We start from the raw sequence: 12969 nt of genomic DNA on the forward strand, positions 1-12969 counted from the left end.
TTTCAAAATAAATGAGTTCCTTCACTATCACCCTCCAAAGGTGACCAAAGAGGTTTCTTTTTCTTTTCATTTTCTTAAGTGTCATTATTAACTCATGGATTTAAAACATTTGATATGTTTCAAACTTCAGTGCTTAAATTGGTCATCGCTGGCTGGCAGGCAGCCCCTGTGGTTTTTTGACTCAACCCTGTTAGTCTTTGCAGTCTCTGATTTCTGGAATCCAAAGATACTCCAGGCTCATCTTGGGCATTTAATGCCCCAGACCAGGAATCAGCAATTTCCCAAGGAGTCCTGGTTCCTCTTCATGGGAAATGGTACTAGGAGACTGTGATGCAGACATATTCAACATTTGAAAAGTAGACTTGATTTTTTGAAAATGGTCAAAAGTTAACAAATTTAGTGTTAACTTCTTTTCTGTTTTGGTGCATTCCCAAGATAATACTGTATACTCCCAGAAGATTAATGCAAATATTTATAGTTTTCCATTGGTCAGTGCCTTTGGGTTCTAAGTGAACAAGTCCCAACTTTAACGTACACAAAGAAGGGATTGGGAGGGGAGGGGCCGGGCTGGGAATAGTGAGAATGAGGGCTGGTGGGTGCCTCTGCGGTCTCTGCCTGTTTCTGAAAGGATGTTAGTTTCATTCTCTTCTGCAAACAGTGCAGAGTAAACAGGCTGTAAATTAGGTCCTAAACATTTAAGTAAAATTTTCATTCCCTTCCATAGTTGTTTCTCAGTTTTTATTATGGAAAATTTCAAATAGACATAAAAATAAAAATTAGTATAATGAGCTTCCATATACACTCATAATCGAGCTTCAGCAGTTGTAAAGACATGGTTGATCTTCATACATCTGTGTGAGCCTCTCTCAATCTTTTTACCCTGGACAAATCCTTGAAATAATTTTTAGGTCTCAGGGAACCACTGAATAAAAATTTTGCGACATCTTCAGTTCGTGGTACATTAACATGTTCGGTAAGTAGTAGATATAATAATGAAATAATAATTGTCAATGTCTTTCTAAGTAGAGAAAGTTACTTGTTTTCTGGGCATCTGTTTATCCTGGCCAACTCGTTAGCATATTTTTTGTGTGTGTGATTTCTCCCTTTTCATAAAGGAAATCAGCAGTAATGCAAGCCAAATAGAATGCAGATGGAGGAAACTTCAGTTTTTCCACTTCCTTTTCCATTTGATTTTTTCCCCCTAACTTCTCCAAGTAAGCTAGAAGTTCTGTCACAACTTCCTACCGTATGTCTTGGAGTATGGTTTGTAGTATGAACAATAATAGTTTCTTTCCCCAAATAGTATGAAACAGTGACTTCCTGGCAGTGCAGAATGGTGACCCTGGGGTGGGGAAGCATGAGGGGAGCTCAGTGCCTGGAGAAGTTTCAGGCTATGGGGCAGGGAGGGCGGCAAACCCAGGCAGAGTCTTGTGCTCCCTGGAGTTAAGGAGATGGAGCTGGACGTGCAGGAGGCCAAGGAGGTGAGAGGAGCGAGCTGCGGGAGAGAGGGTGTCAGCTTCAGAGGAGCCTTTGAGTCTTCTGCTGAGCGATGATCAGCACATGTGTGTGAGGAAACCACCCAGGGCTGGGCAAGGTACCACATGAAAGAAGCAGGGAATAATCCCCAGAGTTCCTAGAAGGCCAGGAATAGTTCATATTCCCACCAGCCAGAGTGGAGAATTTGGTAGTCACAGGGCATCAAATGGAATCTTCAGAAGGGTGTTGCCTCAGTACTAGGGCATAATTTGGTCCCACTTAACAAAGCTTAAAAGCTAGTTCTGAACAGTACCCTTAACTTACCGTTTTGAAGTAAGTGCATCCCTAACCGCAATAATTTAGCAACTCAAAAATATCAAGCATCCACTGAAAAATTAGTAGGCATGCAAAGAAACAAGCAAATGCAAGCTATAACAAGCAGAAAAATCAGTCAGTAGCAACAGATCCAGAAGTGACACAGAAGACAGAATTAGTAGACAAGGACATGAAAACAGTGACTGTAATCCATATGCTCAAGAAGGCAGAGGAACAATTGAACATGTCAGATAAAGACATGGGAGACGTTCAGAAGACCCAAACCAGAATGTAAGAGATGAAAAGTACAACACATAAGATGAAAAGTACATTAGGTGGGATGAACTGCAAAATAGCCACTATGGAAGAGAAGATTAGTAAATGTTAAGTAAGGCAATAGAAACTATCTGAGAAAACAGAAAAGACTGAAAAAAAGAAAAAATGAACAGAGCATCTGCAAGCTGTGGAACAATTTCAGGCAGCCTAAAATGCATGTAATTGGAGTCCCTGGAAAGGGAGGCATGTGCGACAGAAAAAATACTTGAAGAAAAAAATGGCCATAATTTTTCCCAGTTTGATGAAAACTATAAACCCCCAGATGCAGTGACTTTAATGAACCCCAAGTACAAGAAATATCAGAAAAAAAACTATACTATAGCACACTATAATCCAATTCCTTAAAACCAGTAATAAAATTGAAAATGACTTTTTAGCCAACCTTTCTTGAAAAAAGGTAAGTTTGGCTTGCCTTTTTTTTTTTTTTTTTTCCAGACGGAGTCTCACTCTGTCACTCAGGCTGGAGTGCAGTGGCACAATCTTGGCTTACTGCAAACTCTGCCCAGTGCAACCTCTGCCTCCTGGTTCAAGCGATTCTCCTGCCTCAGCCTCTCAAATAGCTGGGATTATAGGCGCCCACCACCACTGCCGGCTAATTTTTGTATTTTTAGTAGAGACAGGGTTTCACTATGTTGGCCAGGCTGGTCTTGAACTTCTGACGTCAGGTGATCCACCCGTCTTGGCCTCCCAAAGTGTTGGGATTACAGGTGTGAGCCACTGCGCCCGGCCAGGCTTACCTTTCTTGAAATTAGTATCTTTCTTTCTTTAACATAAAAGTTTAGGCTGGGCGCGGTGACTCACGCCTGTAATCCCAGCATTTTGGGAGGCCGAGGCGGGCAGATCACAATGTCAGGAGATCAGACCCTTTCGGCTAACACAGTGAAACCCCGACTCTACTAAAAATACAAAAAATTAGCCGGGCGTGGAGGCGGGCGCGTGTAGTCCCAGCTACACGGGAGGCTGAGGAAGGAGAATGGCGTGAACCCGGAAGGCGGAGCTTGCAGTGAGCCGAGATTGCGCCACTGCCTGGGCGACAGAGCAAGACTCTGTCTCAAAAAAATAAATAAATAAATAAACTGTAAGACGAACATAATAAATTTCTGTTAAATAACTGACTTAAGCTCAAATGGGATTTAATTTTTGTTGTTGTTTTTGAGACAGAGTCTTGCACTGTCGCCCAGGCTGGAGTGCAATGGCGCGATCTCGGCTCACTGCAACCTCCGCCTCTTGGGTTCAAGCATTTCTCCCACCTCAGCCTCCCGAGTAGCTGGGATTACAGGTGTCCGCCATCATGCCCAGCTAATTTTTGTAGCGATGGGGTTTCACCATGTTGGCCAGGCTGGTCTTGAATTCCTGACCTCAGGTGATCCGCCCGCCTCGGCCTCCTAAAGTGCTGGGATTACAGGCATGAGCCACTGTGCCTTGCCAGGATTTTATTTTTTGAAAGCTAGGCTCAGTAGATTTTATTTAAATAAATGTATGTTTATTTTAATATTGTCAGCATGAAAATGTATCAACAGTGCTGAATATTAATGCTACTAAAATTGTAAACCAAAGTAGTGTTAATAAAAGTATACTCTAAATGAAATTTTTTATTTTTATAGTTTTTTTTTTTTAGAGACAGTCTCTATGTTGCTCAGGCTGGTCTCAAATTCCTGGGTTCAAGTGATTTTTCTACCTCGGCCTCCCAAAGTGCTGGGATTACAGGTGTGAGCCACCACGCCCGGCCTTCTAAATTCCATTTATACCAGGCTTTAAGAAACCACTTTTCCCCAAGCAAATGATCAGGTTTAAATATAGTTTTATATATAATAATGTGTTGATTTCTCAAAACTGAAAGGATGACAGGTAGCCCTCTGAGACCTCTGCTTTGGTTTTGTGTGTTTGTTCATTTTGTTGGTTTTTTTCTCTCTTTTTTTTTTGGCTGCACAAATAAATACTCGATCCTGGGTCCAACTTGAGATAAGTGCATATTGATTTTATTTTTAACTGACATGAGGCCATTTCTGTCCACGCTCCTGATGCTTAGTAAAACATGAATGAGCCTGTTAAAGCAACATGCAGGAGATGGAGAAGTTCGGCCACATGCCCATTGCTTTCCTGTGAGTGGCAGGAGAGTCTTCTGTCACAGGAACCAGAACGTGTCCAGAGCCAGGAAATCTCACCGTGCCTGTGAGATCAGACCACAATCCACAAAGTGCTGCTTTTTCTCTCAAAGTCAAGTTCTCAGGCTGAGCAGTAAATTTGGAGACAGTACCCCTCACCCAGCTCCACATCTGTTTGTCTGCGTGCACATATGTGTGTAAAATATGGTGTATATGTTCTCAAACACTCACGAAATTCGAAATGTTGAGAGAGATGAAAATAAGTGTAAAAATACTGCCGTGATACATTTTTCTTGACGCACCCCCAACTGGACTGTTTACACGGGCCCTCTTTAGGAGACTACTGTTTTAAAGGGCAAATGACAAAATAAAAGTCCTTTTGGGTTTTTTTTTTTTTTTTTTTATTCCATGCATATTTTGATAGGCAGGACAGGAAGCTTGAGGCCATGTGGATTTCGTAGTTTTATACAAGAGCAGTCTTATTTTTAGTAGAACACCAATGAACACAAAGATATAAAACCTTGTTCATGTACAATGTGTGGTTCCAAATGTTCTTATTGAAGACTTGAGACCTAGATTGGCATTAGGAATTTTTAACGTAATCATAACTTAAAATCAGTCACTCTGATGGCTGCCTTTGCCAGCACTTCTCCTGGAGCACGCTGACTTCTGTTGCTGTCTTTCTTCCCTTCTCTGTGCCTGGGTTCAGCCTGCTGCCATGATACAGAGTCTCGTTTTGCCTGCACACAGGCCCTCAGAAATCAGCTGGGCCGTTAGAGCCTGGCGCTTTCTGGATTGATTTTCCCCCAGCTTGAATGTGGTTGAACGTGAATGTCTTGTCCGAGCCTTCGTCAGCCGAGGCATTCATAATACGTAGGGATTTTTTTGGCGTCTTTAAAGAAGCGGTGTTCAGCCCTGGCTGTACGTTAGACTCACCTGGGGAGACTCGGGCAATATAACGACCAGGCCCAACCCCCAGAGATTTCTATTATGTTTGGTCTAGGTGGGATCAATGATTCTTAAAGAAAGAAAGAATGAACGAACGAATGTTGCTCTGGTCCAGGTGATGCTAATTTGCAGTCAGGATTGGAAGTCACAGTTTTAAAGCATGGTCTTCCCAGTATTTGCTGAGGGCCTCTGAAACAGTGGCCCTGGGGTCTCCTTCCTGTCAAGGGACTGCATGTGTGTCCTGGGGCAAGTGGTGGTAAGCTTTGATTCCTAAGCCCTGATTTCTCCTTTTTTCCCCCATTAGAAGGATGAGGTTATAAATACAGCTCCCTTCCTAAACATTAGGATCTCTCCTTTAGAGTAGTCAGCCTTTGAACATATACCAAGAACTGGGAAAGAATTCCAGTAATTCACAAAAAGGTTTCAAATGCTAAAAATGTTTCAAATGCTGCTTGGCAGTGATGTCATTTTCCTTCTCTTTCCAGTGAGTGTTGCAGAGAGCTGCTGGACACAGTGGATAACTATGCCGTCCTCCAGCTGGATATAGTGTGGTGTTACTTCCGCCTGGAACAACTGGAATGCCTTGATGATGCAGAAAAAAAATTAAACTTGGCCCAGAAATGCTTTAAAAATTGTTATGGAGAAAATCATCAGAGACTGGTCCACATAAAAGTATGTTCCTGGAATTCATTTTATGTCTTGTTGAGTCCATTTCTAGCATTTGTGTTTATTCCTGTTAAAGTATTTGAACTACTGCCAGAAGGTGATTTCATTTTGATAGTAGTATATGCAGTATACTCTTGTTAACCTATATATTTATAAAGTGTTCCATGTTTTACAAATCTGGCTGTCTCTTTTAGTGTGTGAGCATTTAGCCCAAAGGAACACAGTTTGCTAGTCATAGAACCCCACCAGTGATCACCCTGACCAGGAGAGAGCTGCTGACTTCTTTATATGGGTAGAGTCTAATTTGCAAGATGTGAATGCAGAAAATAGACATTCAGCAGTAACAGTTAGAGTGAATGAGTCCCAGCTCAAGAGCTCTGGCTCGAGTAAGGATTGTTCTGATTTCCGTAAGTCATCACAATCCTGCTGATGTAGATTCTCTTATACCTGGTTTGGATTTCTGCATACTTCTCTGCTGACCAGGAGGGCCACTGTGCTGCATGTCTGGAGCGCTGCACGTCTGGAGCGCTGCACGTCTGGAGCGCTGCACGTCTGGAGCGCTGCGTGTCTGGAGCGCTGCGTGTCTGGAGCGCTGCGTGTCTGGAGCGCTGCGTGTCTGGAGCGCTGCGTGTCTGGAGCGCTGCGTGTCTGGAGTGCTGCGTGTCTGGAGCGCCGCATGTCTGGAGGAATGTCGTCGTACCACAGGGGATGGGGAAGAAGGGGCTTCACTTTTGCCATCAGTCACAGTGAAGCCATGGACGTTTTAATACTACCATGTTGCCCCTCTGGAGACCAAGGGAATTACAGATATGAGTATTATACACCTGTAATTAGAAATAAGGCAACTTTGTCCTTTTTTTCTTCAATAATTTTAGGGAAATTGTGGGAAAGAGAAAGTACTGTTTCTAAGACTCTACTTACTTCAAGGTATCCGAAACTATCACAGTGGAAATGATGTAGAGGCTTGTGAGTATCTTAACAAGGTAAGAAAAGTAAAGTTGTAACCGTTTTCACCTCCTTTTAAAAAACACTCGCGGAAGTTAAGGATTTTAACTTAGTAGTTTGTGACTTGTGAGAAACATGCCTGCGCTTTCTCCATGCACAGGAGATGTTGAACCAGAAACATATTTGTATTTGTTAGAGTACAGCCAGATGCTGTAATAAGGAGACTTCAAAAAGACAATGACTTTAATTGGATAGAAGTTTATGGCTCACTCATCTTGCAGTCTGGAGGTGAGCGGGGCCAAAGCAGTGAGCAGCCCGCCAGCCTCAGCGAGGCGTCCCAGGTTGCTCCTGTCAGTGCCTCTTTCAGCCAGCAGAGGGGGCAAGAGAGCGTCCAGAGCAGGCCACTTGAGCGATGGCCCAGCAGCTGCACCCAGCGCTGTGGCTGCATGCCATTGACCTCGACTTCACCACCTGGCTACACCCAGCTGCACGGGAGGGTGAGAAATGCCACGTGTACAGCTCAAATTCAGGGGCATTTGTTGCCAAAAAAAAAGTGGATACCAGTCACTTCCACAACAGCCAGCCTCTTTCCTGGTGTGCTGAGGCTGTGTAATGTGAGTAGAGATGGTGTTGGTCTCTTTCCATTTGTACTTGTTAATAACAGGCCTAGTTTAGAGATTTTATCCAAAATCTGATGCCCTTTAATTCACATTGGGCACAATCTAATTTCTTTTAGGCTTTAACTTTGTATTAAGCTTTAAGTATTGCCATGGTTACATGATTCTTACATTTCTCCCTGTCTCTAGGCACGTCAGCTCTTGAAAGAGCTATATATCGATCCATCGAAAGTGGACAATTTGTTGCAGTTGGGATTTACTGCCCAGGAAGCCCGGCTTGGCCTGAGGGCGTGTGATGGGAACGTGGATCATGCGGCCACTCATATTACCAACCGCAGAGAGGTACCCACTTTCACAATGCCCTAGCTCTCTTGGGTATGAAAGAACAAAAAAAGATAGTCTCACAGGAGGTGTTAATAACAAGGAACTCTTCATTACTCCAGATTGGGAAGGAAGGAGAAACTTTTTTTTTTTGAGATAGAGTCTCACTTTGTCGTCCAGGCTGGAGTGCAGTGGCACGATCTTGGCTCACTGCAATCTCCCCCTCCCGGGTTCAAGCAATTCTCGTGCCTCAGCCTGCTGAGTAGCTGGGATTACAGGTGCCCGCCACCACACCCAGCTAATTTTTGTATTTTTAGTAGAGACGGGTTTCACCATGTTGGCCAGGCTGGTCTCAAACTCCTGACCTCAAGTGATGAGCTCACCTCAGTTTCCCAAAGTCCTGGGATTATAGGCGTCAGCCACTGTGCCTGGCTGAAACTTGTCTTTTTCAATTGGATCATTTTTCACATGCTGCAGTTTCCTTAGTTTTGTTTCCTGCTGTGGTGGCAAACAGTCCCCTTTCTCTCTTTAACTCTCTTTCTGGAAGTCATTTTAAAAACAGAAAATTGTTTTTTCATGAGGTCTTTATTAAAGTTGGAGATTGCATCCTTGCCTAGAAACATAAGTCGAATTATAGAAACAAGTTGTATTATATTATGAAAGCACAGGTTAAAAAACTATAATCATTTGAAACAATTAAGTACATTAAAGAAAACCTTAGGATTTTGGAGTTGGAGGGATCCTTATTCTATCCAGTATGTCCTGCGGTAAAATAACTGAGGCCTAGAGGGAGATCATGGTGGAATATTAGCAGGAGAACCATTTTTCTTCTTTTGCCAAAACAAGAAGTTGGTACTAGATTATCTCACAGGCCCTTTCTAGCTGTAAACTCCAGCCACAGAAGTCTCTAGAATCCTCAAATGTATGTTACCTCGTTTCCCTTTTTGCTAAACACTAGGATAATCCCGAAGGATAAAAGCAGCCTCGGGGTATTAGGATGGGAGCAGGAAAGCCCCGTGGTTGTTTGCCCACATGATGCCAGAGAGGGAGTGGATTCGTGGGTTGATGCCATAGTGAGCAGTCCCAGGGCTCCTTGGGTTTCTCCTTTTACAACACCAACTGTGGTCGTTACCTCTCTCTCGCCTAGTCCAATCGTGGTCCTTTGGGTCTTGCTATAGAAGTCAATGAGTAGGTAAAGGCAGAGACTTTGAAAAGCTGAGTTCTTTTTTGTTTTTTTTCCAAGACAGTATCACTCTGTCACCCAGGCTGGAGTGCAGTGGCGTGATCACTGCAACCTCCGCCTCCCAGGTTCAAGTGATTCTTCTGCCTTAGCCTCCTGAGTAGTTGGGATTATAGGTGCCCACCACCATGCCCAGCTTTACTTTTTGTATTTTTAGTAGAGATGGGGTTTCACCATTTTAGCCAGGCTTGTCTCGAACTCCTGACCTCAAGTGATCTGCTTGCCTTGGCCTCCCAAAGTGCTGGGATTACAGGTGTGAGCCACTGCGATGGGCTGAAAAGTTGAGTTCTGTGTGTTTGAGTTTTACGTGGTCTAATTAAGTACTAACAGAAAAACAAACATTGCTGATACTGATTTGTTGCTTTACTATTGCTCCACTACCAGTAAGATTTTATTAGCATCTGGAAAGCTAGTGTTTTAAAATGAGATCATTTGGAAAACAATTCTCATCAGTGTATGAGACTATAGTTCATAAAACATTGTCACACTCATGTCATTCACTTCTGCCTGTGACCACCCGAGAGGCCAAAGGACAGATACTTCTCATCTTACACATGGGAAGAGCTGTAGCTCAGAGGCGGTCTTTTAAAGCATAGTGGAATCACATCACTTGTACATTTCTGAAGTTAAAAGCCCTTGGAGAAAATGCAAATAAAAAACAACAGTGTGTATAGTGCAGTTGATCGTGCTCCCTCTTCCACCCCAATGGGTGTTATTGGTTAGGATGCTTTTGGCTGAAAGCAACAACAACAACAAAAAACCAAAATTGCCTAAACATCAAAAAAAGGAATGTGACGGGATTTATTAGCCTGTTTACTTGTAAAAAGTCCAGAAGTAGGATGGGTCTCAGGGTTAGGTGATTCAGTGGCTTACTGATGTCACTGAGGACCTGAGGTCTGTCTCTCTACCCCACCCCCCACCCCGTGTCATCAGTGTCATCCAATCATACCAAAGGCCATAATCCCTGTCCCAGAATCCTCAGGGAAAATCCTGAGCTTCTTGTGATTGGGAAGCCTTGAACCTGTTGTCACTGAGGCTGGAGGAATGCCAAGACTGGCTCAGGCCTGTGGCAAGAGATAGAGGGTCGCCACCTTAGCCCATTCAGGGGCCACCTGGGGAGCTGGAGCAGCCTCCCACACCTCAGGGAGGGGTAGAATGGGTGCTGGAAAGACAAAAACAATGTCCCACAGAAAGTGGGCTCCTATCGGAGCTTTAGATGAGCGAGAGAAAGCTGCTGCCCACGGAGTTCCAACATTCTAGGTGTGGGCATCTCACTGAGCTGAATGTAAATTCTTTGTTTTTGTTTGGGACAGAGTCTTGCTCTGTTGTCCAGGCTGGAGTGCAGTGGCATGATCATGGCTCACTGCAACCTTGATCTCCTGGGCTCCACTGATCCTCCTGCCAAGAGCTCTTGGCTGATTTTTGTTTGTATTTTTTGTAGAAATGGGGTCTCACCATGTTGCCCAGGTCGGTCTCAAACTTCTGGGTTCAAGCAATCCTCCCACCTTGGCCTCCCAATGTGCTGGTATTACAGGTGTGAGCCACTGCACCCAGCCTTTAATACATAATTTTTAAAGTTTATATTTTTTGTGCAACATGGCCCTGAGTACAGACCAGTTTCTCATCTGGCAAAAAGCAACAGCTGTAGAAACAGAGATCACAGATCATGCTTCAGTATGGCCAGACTGTGAGAGGCAGCCTTCCTAAGAGGTTGTCCCAGCTGCTTGTGACCATACAATGCCTCTCTCTTGAAATCTGATTCTACTTAACTGTAGCCACTTCAGTGCAGTACTGTCATTGATTGATCTACTTTATCTTTCTAACTCATCTTAGTATAAAGAGAAATATATCAGAAAATAATTTTCTCACGTGTGTTTACATGATTAAAAGGAAACAGACTAAGACATTTGTAATGAAAGGAAGTGTTCTTCGAAGCTCCCAGTTGATGTGAGGTCTGTGTTAGGTAATGACCAGGTCTGCTGGCTGGCAGCGTCCTTCTCTGTGCTTGGATGTTAGGCATGCTTCGTAGCCTTTTGGAATATAAATGGAAGAAACTGTATTGAAAGCAGAGGATGGGACCAGTAAAGGCATTTTATGTGGAGTGTAAGTGTGAATAAAAGTGCAAATGTGAGTGGCATGAAAGGCTCCTGCTGGCGTGCGTGGTTGGGTGGTGTGGCAGGATAAGGTCAGTTTGGAAGCGCTGTTGGGGCTAGGGAGTGGGAGCCCTGAGTAGCATAATAAGGAGCTGGTGCCTCAGTGTGGGGAGGTGGTCGGGAGCTGCTGTGGGCTTTTAGGTAGGTGACTGGAATGACGGAGCCCACTGCGCTGTGCAGTGGGGCTGGAGCTGGGGGAGACTGGCCGCTGAGAGGTAGAGCACGTAACGGGGGCATGAGACAGGCCTGGTGCAGCTGGATTCTCGGGGTGCAGAGAGGCACCCATGTACACCAACTAGGGGAGGTTCTCCTGTGATAGAGACAGGCCATGAGTGTACAGGTATCTTCATCCCTGGAGATGTTTCCAGCAGCCACTCTGCTCTGCCTGCTCCTACCGTGGCACTGTGGAGTCTGGTTCCACGATGATGGTGCTTTTGTTTTCCTAAGAGATGAGGCCACTTTCTTGCTGTGGGGAAAACGCAGGGAGGCGCCTGTTGCCTGGGCTGGGTGGGAGGCAGGAGCAGGTCTCTGGAAGGAGGGGAGTCTGTTTTCTCCCCCATCCTCACTGCTGCTGATGGTGGAGCTGGTCTCCCTGGGAGAATGTGGCAGTCACTTAGCTTTGTTGAAAGCTTTCTGTCTCCTTGTTGGGAAAATAATGAGGTTGGATTAAATTCCTGGTTTTCAAACTTGCTTTGTTGTTGTTTTTAAGCAGCAAAATCCCCTTTTTAAGTGACATGTTTATGGGCATACTAGTTTACAAAATAAGTTGGGAACCCTCCTGATTGGCCCTGGGTGGGAGAGGTGAAGAGACTAGAACCCTCTGCAGCCGCCTTGTGCTCCTGCAGCAATGGCAGGCAACTCTGAGAAACAGGGTTGAGAACCAAGAGGTTAGATGACCTTTGTCCCTTGGGCATTCTGTGGGTTCTGAATGGAATGACAGGCCTCAGAAGGCCCTGGAGTCCTTGCTCCCCAAGCTGTGGTGGGTGGGTCATCAACCATGGCATTGCCCAGGAGCCCCCTGACTCCACATCACATTTGAACTTGAGTCCCTGGGCGATTCATCAAAGGCTGGAAGGCCTTCCCACCACATGCAGAAAGCTCTTCTGCCCAGTTGCTAGAAGAGAATCCATGCACCTCACGCCTGCGACCTCTGCAGTGGGAGCGCGCTGGGCTGGGCGAGTGGCCCATCCTGATGCCGGATGGCAGGGCTCATGAGGCACCTCCTTCCTGCCCCACAGGCGTCTCACTTCCACTGCCTGCCCTCAGAAGCAGCACTTCCACCACCCCTCTGCCTGTGTGGCACCTCTGCCATTTGGCTGGGTGAAAAGAGGTAGACAGAGATCCTGCTGTGCTTTGCTTTGGTTTTTTGGCTTTGCCTGGAAACCCCGAGAATCCTGCAGAGTGTAGACTGAGATGCTGTGAAATCTCAGTCCCTAACTTGGGATGGGACTTTGCTGTTTTCCTAAAGGAATTGGCCCAAATAAGGAAGGAGGAAAAAGAGAAGAAAAGACGCCGCCTCGAGAACATCAGGTCTCTGAAAGGGATGGGCTACTCCACGCACGCAGCCCAGCAGGCGCTCCACGCAGCCAGCGGGAACCTGGACGAGGCCCTGAAGGTAGCCGCTCCCTCGGGGCCTCTGGCCTTGTCCTTGAGCAGTGGGTCCTGCCCAGAGCTCCCTCCATGGCTCTCGGGCGTCCTCCCAGGCTCACTCCTATGGGCTGCCCGTCATCAGATCTGAAGGGCAGCTTTTTCCTGGGCTCCAGCCCCAACAGAGGCCATGTGAGGCCCCATGAGGCCCCATGCTCAGTGCCTGGCCCAGGCCTGGCTCCAGAACACGGTGCCTGTCC

General features: G+C 45.5%; 1 protein-coding gene across 4 annotated transcripts in view; it reads left to right on the forward strand.

Annotated features, from left to right (window-relative positions):
• Window positions 1–12969, forward strand: part of NUB1 (negative regulator of ubiquitin like proteins 1) — a 33586-nt gene that overhangs the window by 16687 nt on the left and 3930 nt on the right. For all 4 annotated transcript variants that reach the window (XM_065542811.1, XM_005551213.5, XM_005551212.5 and 1 more), the window contains 4 exons: window positions 5666–5852; window positions 6722–6829; window positions 7598–7750; window positions 12591–12737. In XM_065542811.1, the coding sequence (XP_065398883.1) occupies window positions 5666–5852; window positions 6722–6829; window positions 7598–7750; window positions 12591–12737 (595 nt within the window). The remainder of the gene's footprint in view (window positions 1–5665; window positions 5853–6721; window positions 6830–7597; window positions 7751–12590; window positions 12738–12969) is intronic.

This window comes from Macaca fascicularis, chromosome 3 (genome assembly GCF_037993035.2).
Source record: "Macaca fascicularis isolate 582-1 chromosome 3, T2T-MFA8v1.1".
Lineage (NCBI taxonomy): Eukaryota > Metazoa > Chordata > Mammalia > Primates > Cercopithecidae > Macaca > Macaca fascicularis.